The sequence below is a fragment of the Oncorhynchus nerka genome, linkage group LG13 (assembly GCF_034236695.1).
Source record: "Oncorhynchus nerka isolate Pitt River linkage group LG13, Oner_Uvic_2.0, whole genome shotgun sequence".
NCBI lineage: Eukaryota > Metazoa > Chordata > Actinopteri > Salmoniformes > Salmonidae > Oncorhynchus > Oncorhynchus nerka.
Window position 1 is genome coordinate 21,011,802 of NC_088408.1, and position 24,048 is coordinate 21,035,849.

Here is a 24,048-nt window from a genome sequence, read left to right on the forward strand (position 1 = left end):
GGCTGCATCATGTTAGCTCCCCACTTAGCCTGCACTGGGAGTCTGGGCTGCATCATGTTAGCTCCCCACTTAGCCTGTACTGGGAGTCTGGGCTGCATCATGTTAGCTCCCCACTTAGCCTGTACTGGGAGTCTGGGCTGCATCATGTTAGCTCCCCACTTAGCCTGCACTGGGAGTCTGGGCTGCATCATGTTAGCTCCCCACTTAGCCTGTACTGGGAGTCTGGGCTGCATAATGTTAGCTCCCCACTTATAGCCTGTACTGGGAGTCTGGGCTGCATCATGTTAGCTCCCCACTTAGCCTGTACTGGGAGTCTGGACTGTATCATGTTAGCTCCCCACTTAGCCTGTACTGGGAGTCTGGACTGTATCATGTTAGCTCCCCTCTTAGCCTGTACTGGGAGTCTGGACTGTATCATGTTAGCTCCCCACTTAGCCTGTACTGGGAGTCTGGGCTGCATCATGTTAGCTCCCCACTTAGCCTGTACTGGGAGTCTGGGCTGTATCATGTTAGCTCCCCACTTAGCCTGTACTGGGAGTCTGGACTGCATCATGTTAGCTCCCCACTTAGCCTGTACTGGGAGTCTGGACTGCATCATGTTAGCTCCCCACTTAGCCTGTACTGGGAGTCTGGACTGCATCATGTTAGCTCCCCACTTAGCCTGTACTGGGAGTCTGGACTGCATCATGTTAGCTCCCCACTTAGCCTGTACTGGGAGTCTGGACTGCATCATGTTAGCTCCCCACTTAGCCTGTACTGGGAGTCTGGACTGCATCATGTTAGCTCCCCACTTAGCCTGTACTGGGAGCCTGGACTGTATCATGTTAGCTCCCACTTAGCCTGTACTGGGAGTCTGGACTGCATCATGTTAGCTCCCCACTTAGCCTGTACTGGGAGTCTGGACTGCATCATGTTAGCTCCCCACTTAGCCTGTACTGGGAGTCTGGACTGTATCATGTTAGCTCCCACTCAGCCTTTACTGGGAGTCTGGACTGTATCATGTTAGCTCCCCACTTAGCCTGTACTGGGAGTCTGGACTGTATCATGTTAGCTCCCCACTCAGCCTGTACTGGGAGTCTGGGCTGCATCATGTTAGCTCCCCACTTAGCCTGCACTGGGAGTCTGGGCTGCATCATGTTAGCTCCCACTTAGCCTGTACTGGGAGTCTGGGCTGCATCATGTTAGCTCCCCACTTAGCCTGTACTGGGAGTCTGGACTGCATCATGTTAGCTCCCCACTCAGCCTTTACTGGGAGTCTGGACTGTATCATGTTAGCTCCCCACTTAGCCTGTACTGGGAGTCTGGACTGTATCATGTTAGCTCCTCACTCAGCCTGTACTGGGAGTCTGGGCTGCATCATGTTAGCTCCCCACTTAGCCTGTACTGGGAGTCTGGACTGTATCATGTTAGCTCCCCACTTAGCCTGTACTGGGAGTCTGGACTGTATCATGTTAGCTCCCCTCTTAGCCTGTACTGGGAGTCTGGACTGTATCATGTTAGCTCCCCACTTAGCCTGTACTGGGAGTCTGGGCTGCATCATGTTAGCTCCCACTTAGCCTGTACTGGGAGTCTGGGCTGTATCATGTTAGCTCCCCACTTAGCCTGTACTGGGAGTCTGGACTGCATCATGTTAGCTCCCCACTTAGCCTGTACTGGGAGTCTGGACTGCATCATGTTAGCTCCCCACTTAGCCTGTACTGGGAGTCTGGACTGCATCATGTTAGCTCCCCACTTAGCCTGTACTGGGAGTCTGGACTGCATCATGTTAGCTCCCACTTAGCCTGTACTGGGAGTCTGGACTGCATCATGTTAGCTCCCCACTTAGCCTGTACTGGGAGTCTGGACTGCATCATGTTAGCTCCCCACTTAGCCTGTACTGGGAGCCTGGACTGTATCATGTTAGCTCCCCACTTAGCCTGTACTGGGAGTCTGGACTGCATCATGTTAGCTCCCACTTAGCCTGTACTGGGAGTCTGGACTGCATCATGTTAGCTCCCCACTTAGCCTGTACTGGGAGTCTGGACTGTATCATGTTAGCTCCCACTCAGCCTTTACTGGGAGTCTGGACTGTATCATGTTAGCTCCCCACTTAGCCTGTACTGGGAGTCTGGACTGTATCATGTTAGCTCCCCACTCATCCTGTACTGGGAGTCTGGGCTGCATCATGTTAGCTCCCCACTTAGCCTGCACTGGGAGTCTGGGCTGCATCATGTTAGCTCCCCACTTAGCCTGTACTGGGAGTCTGGGCTGCATCATGTTAGCTCCCCACTTAGCCTGTACTGGGAGTCTGGACTGTATCATGTTAGCTCCCCACTTAGCCTGTACTGGGAGTCTGGACTGTATCATGTTAGCTCCCCACTCAGCCTGTACTGGGAGTCTGGACTGCATCATGTTAGCTCCCCACTTAGCCTGTACTGGGAGTCTGGACTGCATCATGTTAGCTCCCCACTTAGCCTGAACTGGGAGTCTGGACTGTATCATGTTAGCTCCCCACTTAGCCTGTACTGGGAGTCTGGACTGTATCATGTTAGCTCCCCACTCAGCCTGTACTGGGAGTCTGGACTGCATCATGTTAGCTCCCCACTTAGCCTGTACTGGGAGTCTGGACTGTATCATGTTAGCTCCCCACTTAGCCTGTACTGGGAGTCTGGACTGTATCATGTTAGCTCCCCTCTTAGCCTGTACTGGGAGTCTGGACTGTATCATGTTAGCTCCCCACTTAGCCTGTACTGGGAGTCTGGGCTGCATCATGTTAGCTCCCCACTTAGCCTGTACTGGGAGTCTGGGCTGCATCATGTTAGCTCCCCACTTAGCCTGCACTGGGAGTCTGGGCTGCATCATGTTAGCTCCCCACTTAGCCTGTACTGGGAGTCTGGGCTGCATCATGTTAGCTCCCCACTTAGCCTGTACTGGGAGTCTGGACTGCATCATGTTAGCTCCCCACTCAGCCTTTACTGGGAATCTGGACTGCATCATGTTAGCTCCCCACTTAGCCTGTACTGGGAGTCTGGACTGTATCATGTTAGCTCCCCACTTAGCCTGTACTGGGAGTCTGGACTGTATCATGTTAGCTCCCCACTCAGCCTGTACTGGGAGTCTGGGCTGCATCATGTTAGCTCCCCACTTAGCCTGCACTGGGAGTCTGGGCTGCATCATGTTAGCTCCCCACTTAGCCTGCACTGGGAGTCTGGGCTGCATCATTTTAGCTCCCCACTTAGCCTGCGCTGGGAGTCTGGGCTGCATCATGTTAGCTCCCCACTTAGCCTGCACTGGGAGTCTGGACTGCATCATGTTAGCTCCCCACTTAGCCTGTACTGGGAGTCTGGGCTGCATCATGTTAGCTCCCCACTTAGCCTGTACTGGGAGTCTGGGCTGCATCATGTTAGCTCCCCACTTAGCCTGCACTGGGAGTCTGGGCTGCATCATGTTAGCTCCCCACTTAGCCTGTACTGGGAGTCTGGGCTGCATAATGTTAGCTCCCCACTTATAGCCTGTACTGGGAGTCTGGGCTGCATCATGTTAGCTCCCCACTTAGCCTGTACTGGGAGTCTGGACTGTATCATGTTAGCTCCCCACTTAGCCTGTACTGGGAGTCTGGACTGTATCATGTTAGCTCCCCTCTTAGCCTGTACTGGGAGTCTGGACTGTATCATGTTAGCTCCCCACTTAGCCTGTACTGGGAGTCTGGGCTGCATCATGTTAGCTCCCCACTTAGCCTGTACTGGGAGTCTGGGCTGTATCATGTTAGCTCCCCACTTAGCCTGTACTGGGAGTCTGGACTGCATCATGTTAGCTCCCCACTTAGCCTGTACTGGGAGTCTGGACTGCATCATGTTAGCTCCCCACTTAGCCTGTACTGGGAGTCTGGACTGCATCATGTTAGCTCCCCACTTAGCCTGTACTGGGAGTCTGGACTGCATCATGTTAGCTCCCACTTAGCCTGTACTGGGAGTCTGGACTGCATCATGTTAGCTCCCCACTTAGCCTGTACTGGGAGTCTGGACTGCATCATGTTAGCTCCCCACTTAGCCTGTACTGGGAGCCTGGACTGTATCATGTTAGCTCCCCACTTAGCCTGTACTGGGAGTCTGGACTGCATCATGTTAGCTCCCCACTTAGCCTGTACTGGGAGTCTGGACTGCATCATGTTAGCTCCCCACTTAGCCTGTACTGGGAGTCTGGACTGTATCATGTTAGCTCCCCACTCAGCCTTTACTGGGAGTCTGGACTGTATCATGTTAGCTCCCCACTTAGCCTGTACTGGGAGTCTGGACTGTATCATGTTAGCTCCCCACTCAGCCTGTACTGGGAGTCTGGGCTGCATCATGTTAGCTCCCCACTTAGCCTGCACTGGGAGTCTGGGCTGCATCATGTTAGCTCCCCACTTAGCCTGTACTGGGAGTCTGGGCTGCATCATGTTAGCTCCCCACTTAGCCTGTACTGGGAGTCTGGACTGTATCATGTTAGCTCCCCACTTAGCCTGTACTGGGAGTCTGGACTGTATCATGTTAGCTCCCCACTCAGCCTGTACTGGGAGTCTGGACTGCATCATGTTAGCTCCCCACTTAGCCTGTACTGGGAGTATGGACTGTATCATGTTAGCTCCCCACTTAGCCTGTACTGGGAGTCTGGACTGTATCATGTTAGCTCCCCACTCAGCCTGTACTGGGAGTCTGGGCTGCATCATGTTAGCTCCCCACTTAGCCTGCACTGGGAGTCTGGGCTGCATCATGTTAGCTCCCCACTTAGCCTGCACTGGGAGTCTGGGCTGCATCATTTTAGCTCCCCACTTAGCCTGCGCTGGGAGTCTGGGCTGCATCATGTTAGCTCCCCACTTAGCCTGCACTGGGAGTCTGGACTGCATCATGTTAGCTCCCCACTTAGCCTGTACTGGGAGTCTGGGCTGCATCATTTTAGCTCCCCACTTAGCCTGCGCTGGGAGTCTGGGCTGCATCATGTTAGCTCCCCACTTAGCCTGTACTGGGAGTCTGGACTGCATCATGTTAGCTCCCCACTTAGCCTGTACTGGGAGTCTGGACTGTATCATGTTAGCTCCCCACTTAGCCTGTACTGGGAGTCTGGACTGTATCATGTTAGCTCCCCTCTTAGCCTGTACTGGGAGTCTGGACTGTATCATGTTAGCTCCCCACTTAGCCTGTACTGGGAGTCTGGGCTGCATCATGTTAGCTCCCCACTTAGCCTGTACTGGGAGTCTGGACTGCATCATGTTAGCTCCCCACTTAGCCTGTACTGGGAGTCTGGACTGCATCATGTTAGCTCCCACTTAGCCTGTACTGGGAGTCTGGACTGCATCATGTTAGCTCCCCACTTAGCCTGTACTGGGAGTCTGGACTGTATCATGTTAGCTCCCACTTAGCCTGTACTGGGAGTCTGGGCTGCATCATGTTAGCTCCCCACTTAGCCTGTACTGGGAGTCTGGACTGTATCATGTTAGCTCCCCACTTAGCCTGTACTGGGAGTCTGGACTGTATCATGTTAGCTCCCCACTCCCCACTCAGCCTGTACTGGGAGTCTGGACTGCATCATGTTAGCTCCCCACTTAGCCTGTACTGGGAGTATGGACTGTATCATGTTAGCTCCCCACTTAGCCTGTACTGGGAGTCTGGACTGTATCATGTTAGCTCCCCACTCAGCCTGTACTGGGAGTCTGGGCTGCATCATGTTAGCTCCCCACTTAGCCTGCACTGGGAGTCTGGGCTGCATCATGTTAGCTCCCCACTTAGCCTGCACTGGGAGTCTGGGCTGCATCATTTTAGCTCCCCACTTAGCCTGCGCTGGGAGTCTGGGCTGCATCATGTTAGCTCCCCACTTAGCCTGCACTGGGAGTCTGGACTGCATCATGTTAGCTCCCCACTTAGCCTGTACTGGGAGTCTGGGCTGCATCATTTTAGCTCCCCACTTAGCCTGCGCTGGGAGTCTGGGCTGCATCATGTTAGCTCCCCACTTAGCCTGTACTGGGAGTCTGGACTGCATCATGTTAGCTCCCCACTTAGCCTGTACTGGGAGTCTGGACTGTATCATGTTAGCTCCCCACTTAGCCTGTACTGGGAGTCTGGACTGTATCATGTTAGCTCCCCTCTTAGCCTGTACTGGGAGTCTGGACTGTATCATGTTAGCTCCCCACTTAGCCTGTACTGGGAGTCTGGGCTGCATCATGTTAGCTCCCCACTTAGCCTGTACTGGGAGTCTGGACTGCATCATGTTAGCTCCCCACTTAGCCTGTACTGGGAGTCTGGACTGCATCATGTTAGCTCCCCACTTAGCCTGTACTGGGAGTCTGGACTGCATCATGTTAGCTCCCCACTTAGCCTGTACTGGGAGTCTGGACTGTATCATGTTAGCTCCCACTTAGCCTGTACTGGGAGTCTGGACTGCATCATGTTAGCTCCCCACTTAGCCTGTACTGGGAGTCTGGACTGCATCATGTTAGCTCCCCACTTAGCCTGTACTGGGAGTCTGGACTGTATCATGTTAGCTCCCCACTCAGCCTTTACTGGGAGTCTGGACTGTATCATGTTAGCTCCCCACTCAGCCTGTACTGGGAGTCTGGGCTGCATCATGTTAGCTCCCCACTTAGCCTGCACTGGGAGTCTGGGCTGCATCATGTTAGCTCCCCACTTAGCCTGTACTGGGAGTCTGGGCTGCATCATGTTAGCTCCCCACTTAGCCTGTACTGGGAGTCTGGACTGCATCATGTTAGCTCCCCACTCAGCCTTTACTGGGAATCTGGACTGCATCATGTTAGCTCCCCACTTAGCCTGTACTGGGAGTCTGGACTGTATCATGTTAGCTCCCCACTTAGCCTGTACTGGGAGTCTGGACTGTATCATGTTAGCTCCCCACTCAGCCTGTACTGGGAGTCTGGGCTGCATCATGTTAGCTCCCCACTTAGCCTGCACTGGGAGTCTGGGCTGCATCATGTTAGCTCCCCACTTAGCCTGCACTGGGAGTCTGGGCTGCATCATTTTAGCTCCCCACTTAGCCTGCGCTGGGAGTCTGGGCTGCATCATGTTAGCTCCCCACTTAGCCTGCACTGGGAGTCTGGACTGCATCATGTTAGCTCCCCACTTAGCCTGTACTGGGAGTCTGGGCTGCATCATTTTAGCTCCCCACTTAGCCTGCGCTGGGAGTCTGGGCTGCATCATGTTAGCTCCCCACTTAGCCTGTACTGGGAGTCTGGACTGCATCATGTTAGCTCCCCACTTAGCCTGTACTGGGAGTCTGGACTGTATCATGTTAGCTCCCCACTTAGCCTGTACTGGGAGTCTGGACTGTATCATGTTAGCTCCCCTCTTAGCCTGTACTGGGAGTCTGGACTGTATCATGTTAGCTCCCCACTTAGCCTGTACTGGGAATCTGGGCTGCATCATGTTAGCTCCCCACTTCGCCTGTACTGGGAGTCTGGGCTGCATCATGTTAGCTCCCCACTTAGCCTGTACTGGGAGTCTGGGCTGCATCATGTTAGCTCCCCACTTATAGCCTGTACTGGGAGTCTGGGCTGCATCATGTTAGCTCCCCACTTAGCCTGTACTGGGAGTCTGGGCTGCATCATGTTAGCTCCCCACTTAGCCTGCACTGGGAGTCTGGGCTGCATCATGTTAGCTCCCCACTTAGCCTGTACTGGGAGTCTGGGCTGCATAATGTTAGCTCCCCACTTATAGCCTGCGCTGTGAGTCTGGGCTGCATCATGTTACCATTATGTAGTTAGATTGGTAAAAACAAAGTCAAATTGATTGTATAATTGATTCAATAATGCATGGATGCCTGTCTGAAAAATGTTGATGTAAAAAAAAATCCTTCTTTTTTTGCCGTGGTATTGTTTTGGTATCATTTGTTATCAAGTATTGTGTTGGTATCAAGTATTGTGATACTAACCTGGTATCGGTATCGAAATCATAATTCTGGTATTGTGACAACACTAACTTACGTTTAACCCTTTCCCTGTCAGTCACCATGCTTGGTGACTTTTCATACTATTCTCTTGCTACTTTGATCCAAGCTAACAGCCATCGCTCCAACTTTCTCAGTGGCATGGTTCTCCATACCAGCAGCGTATCTTGCTGATACTCAGCTCAACTCATACTATCATTGTGTGTATGTGACCGAATACTCAACAGAGCTGCACTCAACTCAAACTCCATCAAATCCATCGCAACATGGATGCTGATTCGCTTCCCCATCCCTCCACCTCTCCCTCTGTCGACCATTCCCCCTTACCCCGCCAGCCGACTTTCTAGAGCCCCATATCAGTCCCTCCTCTGTTTTTCTCTTTCTTAGTTCCTCCCAACCTGACAGTGCCGCGGGGTAAGAGCCCCCTGGTGGTCCGGGAGGGTGACACGGTGGAGCTCGAGTGTCTGGTTTCAGGGAAGCCCAAGCCCATTATCCTGTGGTCTCGGGCCGATAAGGAAGCGCCCATGCCGGACGGGACCCTGCAGGTGGAGAGCTACGATGGGGTGTTGCGGATTATCAACGTGTCCAGAGAGATGACCGGCTCCTACCGCTGCCAGACCAGCCAGTTCAACGGGTTCAACGTGAAGCCCAGGGAAGCTGTGGTGGAGCTCATCGTACAATGTGAGTAGAGGGTTGGTTTGAGTGTGGGGTGGGGTTTGTGTGGGTGGAGTTGTGTGGAGCGTGCCTGTGTGTGTTAGTTTAGGGGTCATAGACTGTTCTCTCTGCTACCACACGGCAAGCAGTACCGGAGCTCCAAGTCTAGTTCCAAGAGGCTTCTAAACAGCTTCTACCCCCAAGCCATAAGGATCCAGACTATTTGCATTGTCCCCCCCCCCCCGTCCGTCCGTCTATGCCGCTGCTCCTCTCTGTTATTATCTATGCATAGTCACTTTAATAACTCTACCTACATGTACATATTACCTCAACTAACAGGTGCCCCTGCACATTGACTCTGTACCGGTACCCCCCTGTAGAAAAAAAGCTTCCAAAAGGGTTATCGGCTGTCACCATAGGAAAACCCTTTTTGGTTCCAGGTGGAACCCTTTTGGGTAAGAAAAGTAGAGCTGCACGCTCTAGGAGCTCAGATGCAATAATTGAATATCTTAATAACCAATGTTTTGACAGACAAGCTGTCTTCATCAGGGTATAATTGTCATATGTGCTCCCTCTCCGGCCTCTAGGTCACCAGGCTGCTTGTTATGGCACACACCTGTCACCAGCGTTACGTGCAACTGCGCACAATGACACTCACCTGGACTCCATCACCTCCTTGATTACCTGTCTTTTATATGTCACACTCTGGTGTCTTCCCCAGTCGTCCTTGTTTCTGTATCTGTGTCATGTTGGTGCGCTGTTCGTGGTTCTTCTTGTGTTCCTTTATTTATTACATATATTCGCTCCCTTAACTTGCTTCCCGACTCTCAGAGTATGTCGTTATAATAATGACAAACTATGCGGGTCACTAGTTTATATAGTGTCAAAGGACCTACACAGGTGTCTGTAATCATGGACGGATGTGGCAGATATAAATACAACATGTAAAAAACATGATTGGATAACATACGATCATAGATACAAGACTGTACTGCTCTCCTTTTGTTTTTCAAGTCTTCTACTCCACTAGCCAGCACCTCGCCTAAACAGGTGTGCGTTTCTTTCGCCTCCAGAACCCTTTTGGGTTTCATGTAGAACCGTCTGTGGAACGGGTTCTACATGGAACCCAAAAGGGTTCTATCGGGAACCAAAAAATTGTTCTTCAAAGAGTACTCCTATGGGTACAGCCGGTAACCCTTTTAGGTTCCAGCACCTTTCTTTCTACGAGTGCACTTTCTCTCTATCCACTCCACACATCTCTTCCTCTCAACACACCTATCCACTGTTCCTTAGAAGAGTCCCATCCACAGGAGGTTGTTAACACCTTAACTGGGGAGGACGGACTCATCTTAATGGCTGGAGTGGAATGGTTTCAAACACATCAAACATATGGAAACCACATGTTCAATTCAGATATTACAATGATGGTCTCCTCCTATAGATCATTCCACCAGCCTACTTTGGTCCCATCCTCTATATCTGTCAGGTCTCTCAGACATAGAGGCAAAACCCCCTTCACTCCTCTCAGCCTCTTAAAGAGGAGCATGACCAGCGCTATAGCTGAGGGATGGATAGCCTAGCTACCAGCTAACAGGGACACAAAGGCACTAACATGATCCATGACTAGGGCCTGTGTGTGTGAAGCTGAGAGGAGGCTGAGGAGTGGGTTATATATGCATACGCATACACACACTCACACACACTTACGCACATACACACACACTCTCAGCAGGCTTCAGAACAGACCCCCAGCTCCGGTACAGTACTGTACTGCCTTCCATTGAAACCCCACTCCTCCTTAAGATGTGACATTCAAAGATAGCTTAACGCCTAATTAGAAGAAGGCTAATTTATTCCTGCTGGTATTTATTTTGAATTCATTTATGTGCATTTGAATGGAATATTTAAAATCATAGACGGGGATTCAAAGCGGTGTCACTCATTCACAGGCATGGATGTTTTTCAGGAGAGAACAGAATGAGGGAAAGAGGGAATTTAAAGCAATCCATGTATGGAGCCGGGTGAATGCAACCAGTTTCTCTGGCAAGTGATTATAGGAAATAAGGGAAACTTATGGAAAGGGTTGATTCTGTGTCTGTGTGCCATACATTCAGATTGGTCTATTGTTATTGCTGCTTTAGAGCTTTCATGGCTGGAATCCCCATTGTTTTCTCACATGACCCAGTTAGTTAGTTAGTTACTTTAGCCCTTGAATGTTCCAATCAAAACTGCCATATTTATTCTCTCTAAGCCAATAAAATACTCACATACTAGATTAATCACAAACAGGAGATTCTCCATTGAAAGGGCTTCATAGTCCAAGACCAGGCTTCATCTGTATCCAGGAACCTGTCTCTACAGTAGGTGTTTATTTGGACTTTACAGTACAGTATGAACCAGTTATAGAACAGTTATGGAGCAAACAATCACAAATAATCAATCACAAAAGGACTAGAATGGAATTATAATGGAGAAGGAACTTAAGTAACCCCAGTTCTTTTAAAATATTTTGTTATGCGTATTTTGTTATTTATCTGCGTTAAGTAATTAATGAGTGGGCTCTGTGAGGAAAATGTATGACGTTTTGATGTGCTTTGAGGACTAAACCGTGTTAGCTTTCTCTCAGAATTGATTGTTATTATAATGCCGATGACAGGCAGCGCATATCAAAGGTTAGCGGCTGGGCTCGACGCCGCTAAGAAGATCATTCACCTCAGCTCACTCTCTCCAACAACACCTTAGCTCCTCAGGCCTCTCACAGATGGACAGCTCACATGCATGGATGTATGGAGACAATGAGGGTGTAAATATATTAGGTGAACATGGGAACGTTGTGCCTCACACAACATCTCCAATGCAATGTTGTGGGAGGAAGCAAACGATTAGCAGAGCATTATACTGAATATTACACAGTATATTGAGATACTTTTTGAAGCAGGTGTGTTAGTGCAGGGCTACAAAGAAACATGTCTCGCCGTGGGATACCAGGACAATTGACACACATTGACTGACTTCTGTCTAGGTGGTTCGATAGGATCCCACTTTATAAAAGGCATCAGAGGAAAAGAATGGATGCAGCTCCTCTTCCCTCTATTCTTTGGTATTTAGTATTTATTAGGATCCCCATTAGCCACTGCAGAAGCAACAGCTAACTCTTCCTGGGATCCACATGACACATGACATAATACATAGTAGGGAACATTATTAGTCAAAGACTGAAATACATTTTATAATGTCACACACAGCCTACATATCAGTACATAAACACAATAGCTAGGTCTAATGCATAGTACAGTGCAAATTACAATACAATATATATATAAAATTGATGTGGCTCTTCACAGTCCCCATTGTGCAGTAAGGTGTTCTTTTATCTGTTTTTTAAAACTGGTTTAATTCCTAGCTTGGCTTTCCTTGGGGTGGTGGGGAGTTCCATGTAGCCATTGCTCAATTTAATACTGTGCGTTTCCCAGCCTCTCTTCTGGACCTGGGGACTGTGAAGAGACCTCTGCGTGTCTTGTGTTGTACCAATGAGTGTCCGAACTGTATGCCAACTGCTTGAACAGACAGTTCGGTACCAGGGTAGATCAGTCACTCCCACTACCAGCAACAGGTCGTAATGACCCAGTCTGCCTTTGCATCGTGCGGCGGCAGCGGTGAGACGACTACTGTTCTGCACATCGTTTGTCTAAAGCAGCACAATTAGATCTGGAATAAAAGCAAACAAGATAACAAGGGGGCTCTAACTCAAAGGGCTGTCCAGAAGCTTATTAGCAACCCTCCGCAATCAATCACATTAATGAAAATATCTGTTAGGCAGTCTTGCTTATGCTTGCAGAAGAGAAGGCGTGCCATGCTTCTTCTCCTCATAAGGAAAATATGCAGATAAAACAAAGATGAAACGATCCTCGTAGAATTTGCCCATATTACAGATTTTCTTTTTATTTTGTCCCTTTTAAGAGGACATGAAAAAATAGAAAATGTCCTCCGTCCTTGATGTTAAATGGCTATCCTCCTCAGACTCGACAAACTGAAAACAGCATACAGTCACTTAAAAGGTTTCATATATTCAAACAAATCTCAATGAACTATCTCGAAAGCAATTTTTTAAAGAATAATGTTCACCATGGAACACAAACTCATCTAGCTAATAAGTTGGTAAATTGTGCCATTTTCCTCTGAATGAATCCATCATCCCTCCTTATTATAGCATGAGCCACACCCATGGAAACATACCATACATTCAAATGGCCTGTGCCAGTAACTGAAAATAATCATCTGAAAATGAAAATCCTACAGTGTAAGGGGTGCGTAATCGGTGGCAGGGAAGTCAGACGCAGGAGAGCAGAACATGGTAATAGCCGGAGCAGTTTAATAGCAAAACCCACAGCATAAAAATAACAAGACATTTGGGTACAAAAACCCATTGTGCACCAATCAACACATGCACTAGCACTTACAATAAACAATCCCACACAAAGACATGGGGGTTAAATACACAACAAATGATTGAGGGAATTGAAACCAGGTGTGAGGAAAAACAAGACAAAACACATGGAAAATGAAAAGTGGATTGATGATGGCTAGAAGACCGGTGATGCCGACCTCCGAGCGCCGTCCGAACAAGGAGAGGACCCGACTAATGCTTAACATCAGATAACCCAAACTAAGCTAGCAGTGTTATTAAAAGATGCATTGAAACATGTTCTCAGAATGTTATTTAATTACCTTGAAATAACCTATAATTTCCGTTCTCAGACAGTTAAAATAAAACTATTCAGGGAACCATAGAAATTTTTTCCGAACCTCTCTATTGCCTAAAAATGTACATTCCCAGAATAGACAAAAACATTTAGAAAACGTTCAAATTTAACGGTCAGGAAAGTTATGGCTTCGTTCCCTGAACCAATGGGAAATAAAAAAACGTAAGTTCCCAAAACTCCAAGTAACCAAATGTGCTACCTGGCCACACATGTTGTTGTTTCTAGTTTTACTTTTGGCTCGGAGTGAAGATTGGACCTTCAGGGCGGAGGGATATTTTTCACTGAGGGCCTATTTCATTCATTTAACATGGGAAACAGGTCTCTGTATATAATGTTGCCCCAGTTACATCATAAGAAACAAATGAAATAGGCCCTCAGTGCAAAATATCCCTCCGTACAAAAGGGAAAATAAATAAATAAATATGGGTTGTATTTACAATGGTGTTTGTTCTTCACTGGTTGCCCTTTTCTTGTGGCAAGAGGTCACAAATATTGCTGCTGTGATGGCACACTGTGGTATTTCACCCAGTAGATATGGGAGTTTATCAAAATCAGGTTCGTTTTCGAATTCTTTGTGGATCTGTGTAATCTGGAGGAAATATGTCTCTCTAATATGGTCATACATTTGGCAGGAGGTTAGGAAGTGCAGCTCAGTTTCCATCTCATTTTGTGGCGGCCTTTCTCAATAGCAAGGCTATGCTCACTCAGTCTGTACATAGTCAAAGCTTTCCTTAAGTTTGGGTCATTCACAGTGGTCAGGTATTCTGCCACTGTGTACTCTCTGTTTAGGGCCAAATAGTATTCTAGTTTGCTCTGTTTATTTTTTTATTCTTTCCAATGTGCCAAGTAATTATGTTTTTGTTTTCTCATGATTCAGTTGCATCTAATTGTGTTGCTGTCCTGGGGCTCTGTGGGTCTGTTTGTGTTTGTGAACAGAGCCCCAGGACCAGCTTGCTTAGGGGACTCTTCTCTAGGTTCATCTCTCTGTAGATGATAACTTCGTTATGGAAGGTTTGGGAATCGCTTCCTTTTAGGTGGTTGTAGAATTTAATGGCTCCTTTCTGGATTTTGATAATTAGTGGGTATCGGCCTAATTCTGCTCTGCATGCATTATTTGGTGTTTTACATTGTACCATGAGGATATTTTGGCCGAATTCTGCATAAAAGTATTTTTAGCCAGATCCTAATTGGTATGTCAAATTTTATGTTCCTTTTGATGGCATAGAATGCCCTTCTTGCCTTGTCTCTCATATCGTTGACAGCTTTGTGGAAGTTACCTGTGACACTGATGTTTAGGCCGAGGTATGTATAGTTTTTTGTGTGCTCTAGGGCAACCATGTCTACATGGAATTTGTATTTGTGGTCCTGGCAACTGGACCTTTTTTGGAACACCATTATTTTGGTCTTACTGAGATTTACTGTCAAGGCCCAGGTCTGGCAGTATCTTGGCAGAATATCTAGGTGCTGCTGTAGGCCCTCCTTGGTTGGTGACAGAAGTACCAGATCATCAGCAAACAGTAGACATTTGACATCAGATTCTAGTAGGGTGAGGCCGGGTGCTGCAGGCTGTTCTAGTGCCCTCGATTGATATATATGTTAAAGAAGGTGGGGCTTAAGCTGCATCCCTGTCTGACCCCACAGCCTTGTGGGAAGAAATGTGTGTGTTTTTATGCCTATTTTAACCGCACACATGTTTGTGTACATGGATTTTATAATGTTGTTTGTTTTTCCCCCAACACCACTTTCCATCAATTTGAGTCAAAGGCTTTTTTTAAATCAACAAAGCATGAGAAGACTTTGCCTTTGTTTTGGTTTGTTTGTTTGTCAATTAGGGTGTGCAGGGTGAATACATGGTCTGTCGTATGATAATTTGGTAAAAAGCCAATTTGACATTTGCTCAGTACTTTGTTTTCACTGAGGAAATGTACGAGTCTGCTGTTAATGATAATGCAGAGTATTTTCCCAAGGATGCTGTTGACGCATATCCCACGGTAGTTATTGAGGTCAGATTTGTCTACACTTTTGTGGATTGGGGTGTTGGGGAAGATGCCAGAGCTAAGGATGATGTTAAAGAGTTTTATTATAGCCAATTGGAATTTGTTGTCTGTATGTTTTATCATTTCATTGAGGATACCATCAACACCACAGGCCTTTTTGGGTTGGAGCGTTTTTATTTTGTTCTGTAGTTTATTCAAGGTAATTGGAGAATACAGTGGGTTCTGGTAGTCTTTAATAGTTGATTCTAAGATTTGTATTCCAAATAGATTGGAGAAGTGGTTTACCCATACATCTGCATTTTGGATAGATAATTATTTATTTTGTTGTTTGTTTAGTGTTTTCCAAAAAGTGGTTAGAGTCTATGGATCTTAAATGACATGGAGCTGATGTCTGTCTCCTTTTTCCCGTAGTGTATTTCTGTATTGCTTTAGTGATTCACCATAGTGAAGGCGAAGACTCAGGTTCTCTAGGTCTCTATGTTTCTGGTTGGACAAGTTTCTCAATTTATTTCTTAGGTGTTTGCATTCTTCATCAAAACATTTGTCATTGTTGTTCATTTTCTTCAGTTTTCTGCTTGACATTTTTAGATTTGACAGGGAAGCTGAGAGGTCAAATATACTGTTAACATTTTCTACTGCTAAATTTACACCTTCACTATTACAGTGAAATGTTTTGTCCATAAAGTTGTTTAGAAGAAATGTAATTTGATGTTGCCTAATTGTTTTCTGGTATCCACACTACATTCCTTCCATCTATAGCATTTCTTAATTTCACACTTAATTTCTTTGGCTTTGATGCCTCATGATTGAGTATTCCCCTGTAGATTGTGATTTTGCTGTTGTCTGATAGGAGTTGGGCTGACTGTGAATGCTCTGAGTGACTCTGGGTTGAGGTCAGTGATAAAGTAGTCTACAGTAGAGATGAGTATAGGCTCTCCCTCTCTCTTTCTCTCTCTCTCCCTCTCTCCCTCTCTCCCTCTCTCCCTCCAGGTTGTTGCTGTAGTTTGGCAGGCATAGCATTGCCTCAGAGTCTACCATATCGGACAGAGCTTAAAAGTAACACTGCAGAAATTCCTCCACATTGAATGATTGACATCCATTGAAGCTTTGTTGTTTCACAGCATACTATACCACTTCCATTGCTCTTGCCCTCTCTCTCCCTCTTCCCTCCTCCCATTCTACTTCCTTCCCTCTATATCTCTTCCCTCCCTCCCCTTCTGTTCTCCCTCTCTCCCTCCCTCTCTCTCTCTCTCTCTCTCTCTCTCTCTCTTGGCCTGTCTCCCGCCGTGTGAGAGCGAGCCAATCCCTCTGAGACGTTTTTCTCGCCTGCTTCTCCAGATCGCAGCGTGAACAAGTCAGAGAGGGAGCAGGAGCAAAGCCGCCGCGTTTAGTAAATCGATCAAGGGCTGAGGTACAGTCCTCTGAAGCAAAGAGCATTAGAGGCATGATGGAAGGAGCCGAGCGGGGCCCAGTCGACAGCTTTGATATGTAAAAACCTGCATCTGTTCACTGCCCGGCTCACATTGACCAAGCCAGAAGGGGAGGTAAGGGAAGGATTGAGAGGACTCATCTCACCTCACCACAGTATCCAGGAAATATGTGTTGGCTCTAATAGAAACGCAAAGCAAAGGCCCAAATCATATCTCCAGCTGTGAAACTCTAATGTTCTTATTAAAACTCTTTATTATGTGAAGCCCTGCGACTGTGAGGAGAGAATAGAGGGAGGGAGAGAGGGATAGAGAGGAAGGAGTAGAGATGGATAGAGATCTATCCTGGCTGGACCGTGGCGGTTGTCTGTCGGGATTAGAAAAAATTAGTCCTCTCTCTCTCTCCCTCCCTGCCTCCATCTCTCTCTCTCTCTCTCTCTCTCTCTCTCTCTCTCCTCTCCTCTCCTCTTCTCTTCTCTTCTCCTCTCTTCTCTTCTCTTCTCCTCTCTTCTCTTCTCCTCTCCTCTCCTCTCAGCCCCTGAGCAGTGTCCCATACTTATTTTACCAATGTCCCTGTTCTGCTGTCTGTCGTGTTCCTCTCCTCCACACCACGTTATGCCTGTCTTTTGTGCCTTTTGTGTGATTCTCGCCCCAAGCATAGCAGCGGTTCTAACTGACATACATCAAACGACACCCAGATGAGGATAAAGGGATAGAAAAGAGCAAGAAATTGACGGAATTATACGATTATTGTTTTAAATGAATTTTATTTTCTGCAACCACAAAGGCGAGAACGACAGCACGCAGGGGCTACACTCTAACATGAATATTTTTCTCTGACTATGCTTACTAACATGTTAATAAACAGTTTTTATAGAACAATGATGAATTGATCAGCTGCGTTGAACAAACTGTGTTGCCGCAGCAGCAAAGGCCAGTGAACGTGTTGGTTGTAAACCGGAATCTTGGATAGAGTCATTTACGAGCATGGCGGTGGTAAATCTATAGGTGATTTGGTGAAACCCACCATGCATACCGACGACTACCACATTGACTAACGTTAATTGTATACTTTATGACAATCTAAAAGTTAAATAACATTATGTTGACGCAGATCCTGCTGTTGGAAGTGCATTGTTTTAGTTTTCTCTGGCCCCAATAGAAGCAGTGAAGAGGGGTGTGTTCAAGCAAAGCAGCAGTGGATCTCTGCATTATTCAACAACGCATAGAGACTCATTATGAATAGTTAATTCATCATTAAATATTCCATCAGTTTGACTAGTTAATGACTGTTAGGTTCTGTATCAGAACTCAATATCAAAACACATTGGATTTCCAAAGGTTGCACCAATAAGAATGGTTCTCCTTAGCTAAAGGGCCTATATTTATGTGTGTTGGGTGTGTGTATGTTTCCCAGCAGGCTGTGCAAAAGTCAATGCAGCAAGAAACATGTGACATGTCTGTATGGTACGTATGGTACTGTATGGTACGGTATGGAACTGTATGGTACGGGCGGGTACGGTATGGAACTGTATGGTACAGTATGGTAGGGCACGGTCCTGTATGGTATGGTATGGTACTGTATAGTACGGTGTGGAACTGTATGGTAAGGTATGGTACGGAGTGGTATGGTATGGAACTGTATGGAACTGTATGGTACGGAATGTCTGGTACGGTATGGAACTGTATAGTACTGTATGGTACGGTATGGAACTGTATGGTACTGTATGGTATGGTATGGAACTGTATGGTACAGTGTGGAACTGTATGGTATGGTATGTGACGGCATGGTACAGTATGGAACTGTATGGTACGGTATGGAACTGTATGGTACGGTATGGAACTGTCTGGTACTGTATGGTACGATATGGAACTGTATGGAACTGTATGGTACTGTATGGTACGGTATGGAACTGTATGGTACAGTGTGGAACTGTATGGTATGGTATGTGACGGCATGGTACAGTATGGAACTGTATGGTACAGTATGGACCTGTATGGTACGGTATGGAACTGTATGGTACGGTATGGAACTGTATGGTATGGTATGGAACTGTTTGGTACGGTATGGAGCTGTATGGTACGGTATGGAACTGTTTGGTACGGTATGGAACTGTATGGTACGGTATGGAACTGTATGGTACTGTATGGTACGGTATGGAACTGTATGGTACAGTATGGAACTGTATGGTACTGTATGGTATGGTATGGAACTGTATGGTATGGTATGTGACGGCATGGTACAGTATGGAACTGTATGGTACGGTGTGGAACTGTATGGTACGGTGTGGAACTGTATGGTATGGTATGGAACTGTATGGTAAGGTATGGAACTGTATGGTACGGTATGGAACTGTATGGTACAATATGGAACTGTATGGAACTGTATGGTACTGTATGGTACGGTGTGGAACTGTATGGTACAGTGTGGAACTGTATGGTATGGTATGTGATGGCATGGTACAGTATGGAACTGTATGGTACGGTATGGAACTGTATGGTACGGTGTGGAACTGTATGGTACGGTATGGAACTGTTTGGTACGGTATAGAACTGTATGGTACGGTATGGAACTGTATGGTACTGTATGGTACGGTATGGAACTGTATGGAACTGTATGGAACTGTTTGGTACGGAATGAACTGTTTGGTACGGTATGGAACTGTATGGAACTGTATGGAACTGTATGGTACGGAGTGGTATGGAACTGTATGGTATGGTATGGAACTGTATGGTACGGAATGGAACTGTATGGAACTGTATGGTACGGAGTGGTATGTAACTGTATGGTATGGTATGGAACTGTATGGTACGGTGTGGTATGGAACTGTATGGTACGGTATGGAACTGTATGGTACGGGATGTAACTGTATGGTACGGTATGGGACTGCATGGTATGGTATGGAACTGTATGGTATGGTATGGAACTGTATGGTACGGTATGGAACTGTATGGTACTGTATGGTACGGTGTGGAACTGTATGGAACTGTATGGAACTGTTTGGTACGGCATGAACTGTTTGGTACGGTATGGAACTGTATGGTACGGTATGGAACTGTATGGAACTGTATAGTACGGGTTGGTATGGAACTGTATGGTATGGTATGGAACTGTATGGTACGGAATGGAACTGTATGGAACTGTATGGTACGGAGTGGTATGGAACTGTATGGTATGGTATGGAACTGTATGGTACGGTGTGGTATGGAACTGTATGGTACGGTATGGAACTGTATGGTACGGGATGTAACTGTATGGTACGGTATGGGACTGCATGGTATGGTATGGAACTGTATGGTATGGTATGGAACTGTATGGTACGGTATGGAACTGTATGGAACTGTATGGAACGGTATGGAACTGTATGGAACGGTATGGAACTGTAGGGTACGGTATGGAACTGTATGGTACGGTATGGAACTGTATGGAACTGTATGGTACGGTATGTAACTTTATGGAACTGTATGGTATGGTATGGAACTGTATAGTATGGTATGGAACTGTATGGTACGGTATGGAACTGTATGGTATGGTATAGAACTGTATGGTACGGAATGGAACTGTATGGTATGGTATGGTACTGTATGGTACGGTATGGAACTGTATGGAACTGTATGGTATGGTATGGAACTGTAGGGTACGGTATGGAACTGTATGGTACGGTATGGAACTGTATGGAACTGTATGGTACGGTATGTAACTTTATGGAACTGTATGGTATGGTATGGAACTGTATGGTGCGGTATGGAACTGTATGGTAAGGTATGGAACTGTATGGTACGGTATGAACTGTTTGGTACGGTATGGAACTGTATGGTACGGTGTGGTACGGAGTGGAACTGTATGGAACTGTATGGTACGGTATGTAACTGTATGGTACGGTATGAACTGTTTGGTACGGTATGGAACTGTATGGTACGGTAGGGAACTGTATGGTACGGTTTGGTATGGGACTGTATGGTACGGTATGGAACTGTATGGTACGGTATGGAACTGTATGGTATGGTATGGAACTGTATGGTATGGTATGTAACTGTATGGTATGGTATGGAATGGAACTGTATGGTATGGTATAGAACTGTATGATATGGTATGGAACTGTATGGTACGGTATGGCACTGTATGGTATAGAACTGTATGGTACGGATGTAACTGTATTGTACGGTATGGAACTGTATGGTATGGTATGGAACTGTATGGTATGGTATGGAACTGTATGGAACTGTAGGGTACGGTATGTAACTGTATGGAACGGTATGGAACTGTATGGTATGCTATGGAACTGTATGGTACGGTGTGGAACTGTATGGAACTGTATGGTACGGTATGTAACTGTATGGTACGGTATGGAACTGTATGGTATGGTATGTAACTGTATGGTATGGTATGGAATGGAACTGTATGGTATGGTATAGAACTGTATGATATGGTATGGAACTGTATGGTACGGTATGGCACTGTATGGTATAGAACTGTATGGTACGGATGTAACTGTATGGTACGTTATGGAACTGTATGGTATGGTATGGAACTGTATGGTATGGTATGTAACTGTATGGTATGGTATGGAATGGAACTGTATGGTATGGTATAGAACTGTATGATATGGTATGGAACTGTATGGTACGGTATGGCACTGTATGGTATAGAACTGTATGGTACGGATGTAACTTTATTGTACGGTATGGAACTGTATGGTATGGTATGGAACTGTATGGTATGGTATGGAACTGTATGGTATGGTATGGAACTGTATGGAACTGTAGGGTACGGTATGTAACTGTATGGAACGGTATGGAACTGTATGGTATGCTATGGAACTGTATGGTACGGTGTGGAACTGTATGGAACTGTATGGTACGGTATGTAACTGTATGGTACGGTATGGAACTGTATGGTATGGTATGGAACTGTATGGTACGGTATGGAACGGTATGTAACTGTATGGTACGGTATGGAACTGTATTGTACGGTATGGAACTGTATGGAACTGTATGGTATGGTATGGTATGGAACTGTATGGAACTGTATGGAACTGTATGGTATGGTATGGAACTGTAGGGTACGGTATGGAACTGTATGGTACGGTATGGAACTGTATGGAACTGTATGGTACGGTATGTAACTTTATGGAACTGTATGGTATGGTATGGAACTGTATGGTGCGGTATGGAACTGTATGGTAAGGTATGGAACTGTATGGTACGGTATGAACTGTTTGGTACGGTATGGAACTGTATGGTACGGTATGGAACTGTATGGTACGGTGTGGTACGGTGTGGAACTGTATGTAACTGTATGGTACGGTATGTAACTGTATGGTACGGTATGAACTGTTTGGTACGGTATGGAACTGTATGGTACGGTAGGGAACTGTATGGTACGGTTTGTTATGGGACTGTATGGTTCGGTATGGAACTGTATGGTACGGTATGGAACTGTATGGTATGGTATGGAACTGTATGGTATGGTATGTAACTGTATGGTATGGTATGGAATGGAACTGTATGGTATGGTATAGAACTGTATGATATGGTATGGACCTGTATGGTACGGTATGGCACTGTATGGTATAGAACTGTATGGTACGGATGTAACTGTATTGTACGGTATGGAACTGTATGGTATGGTATGGAACTGTATGGTATGGTATGGAACTGTATGGTATGGTATGGAACTGTATGGAACTGTAGGGTACGGTATGTAACTGTATGGAACGGTATGGAACTGTATGGTATGCTATGGAACTGTATGGTACGGTGTGGAACTGTATGGAACTGTATGGTACGGTATGTAACTGTATGGTACGGTATGGAACTGTATGGTATGGTATGGAACTGTATGGTACGGTATGGAACGGTATGTAACTGTATGGTACGGTATGGAACTGTATTGTACGGTATGGAACTGTATGGAACTGTATGGTATGGTATGGTATGGAACTGTATGGTACGGTATGGAACTGTATGGTACGGTATGGAACTGTATGGTATGGTGTGGAACTGTATGGTACGGTATGGAACGGTATGTAACTGTATGGTACGGTATGGAACTGTATTGTACGGTATGGAACTGTATGGAACTGTATGGTATGGTATGGTATGGAACTGTATGGTACGGTATGGAACTGTATGGTACGGTATGGAACTGTATGGTATGGTATAGAACTGTATGGTATGGTATGGAACTGTATGGTACGATATGGCACTGTATGGTACGATATGGCACTGTATGGTACGGTATGGAACTGTATGGTACGGATTGTAACTGTATGGTACGGTATGGAACTGTATGGTATGGTATGGAACTGTATGGTATGGTATGGAACTGTATGGTATGGTATGGAACTGTATGGAACTGTAGGGTACGGTATGTAACTGTATGGAACGGTATGGAACTGTATGATATGGTATGGAACTGTATGGTACGGTATGGAACTGTATGGAACTGTATGGTACGGTATGGAACTGTATGGTATGGTATGGCACTGTATGGTATGTAACTGTATGGAACTGTAGGGTATGGTATGTAACTGTATGGTACGGTATGGAACTGTATGGTATGGTATGGAACTGTATGGTACGTAATGGAACTGTATGGTACAGGGTGGAACTGTATGGAACTGTATGGTACGGTATGGAACTGTATGGAACTGTATGGAACTGTATGGTATGGTATGGAACTGTATGGTACGGAATGGAACTGTATGGAACAGTATGGTACGGTATGTAACTGTATGGAACTATATGGTATGGTATGGAACTGTATGGTACGGGAAGGAAATGTATGGAACTGTATGGAACTGTATGGTACGGTATGGAACTGTAGGGTACGGTATGGAACTGTGAGGAATAGACATTATAAATCTGTGCTGTACCAAGGTGGCTGTGGTGTGTTGGAAACGAAGAGAGAAGGACAGAGTGAGACAGAGAGAGGGGGAGAGCAGACAAGGAGATGGAGAGGCAGAGAAAGGAGAGGAAGGGAAGGAGAAAGAGCAAGAATAGGCTGTTGCCTGTGCCACATGGGAAGAACTGGTGAACCTTGAACCCGACCACACAAAGGGAATGGAGTCTGCCTAACACCATACCACATGGATAAGCACACACAAACACACACAAACACACACACACAAACAACAAAGTGGTCTCAAGCAGTGTGTTTGCATCTACTTTATTTATGAGGCTCCCTGATGGATGTATCAGAAGTCTGAGTCAAGTCAAATGACACCTGAATGCCAAGCTTTTCGCTGAACCTGTGACATTCAGTGTCCCTGACAACATGGATACACACACACA

The 24,048-nt window shown here is 46.3% G+C and overlaps 1 protein-coding gene across 1 annotated transcript in view; it reads left to right on the forward strand.

The window, feature by feature from the left end:
* Positions 1-24,048, forward strand: part of LOC115140383 (MAM domain-containing glycosylphosphatidylinositol anchor protein 2-like) — a 436,092-nt gene that overhangs the window by 295,386 nt on the left and 116,658 nt on the right. The window contains exon 9 of the mRNA XM_065026245.1: positions 8,299-8,592. Within this exon, the coding sequence (XP_064882317.1) occupies positions 8,299-8,592 (294 nt within the window). The remainder of the gene's footprint in view (positions 1-8,298; positions 8,593-24,048) is intronic.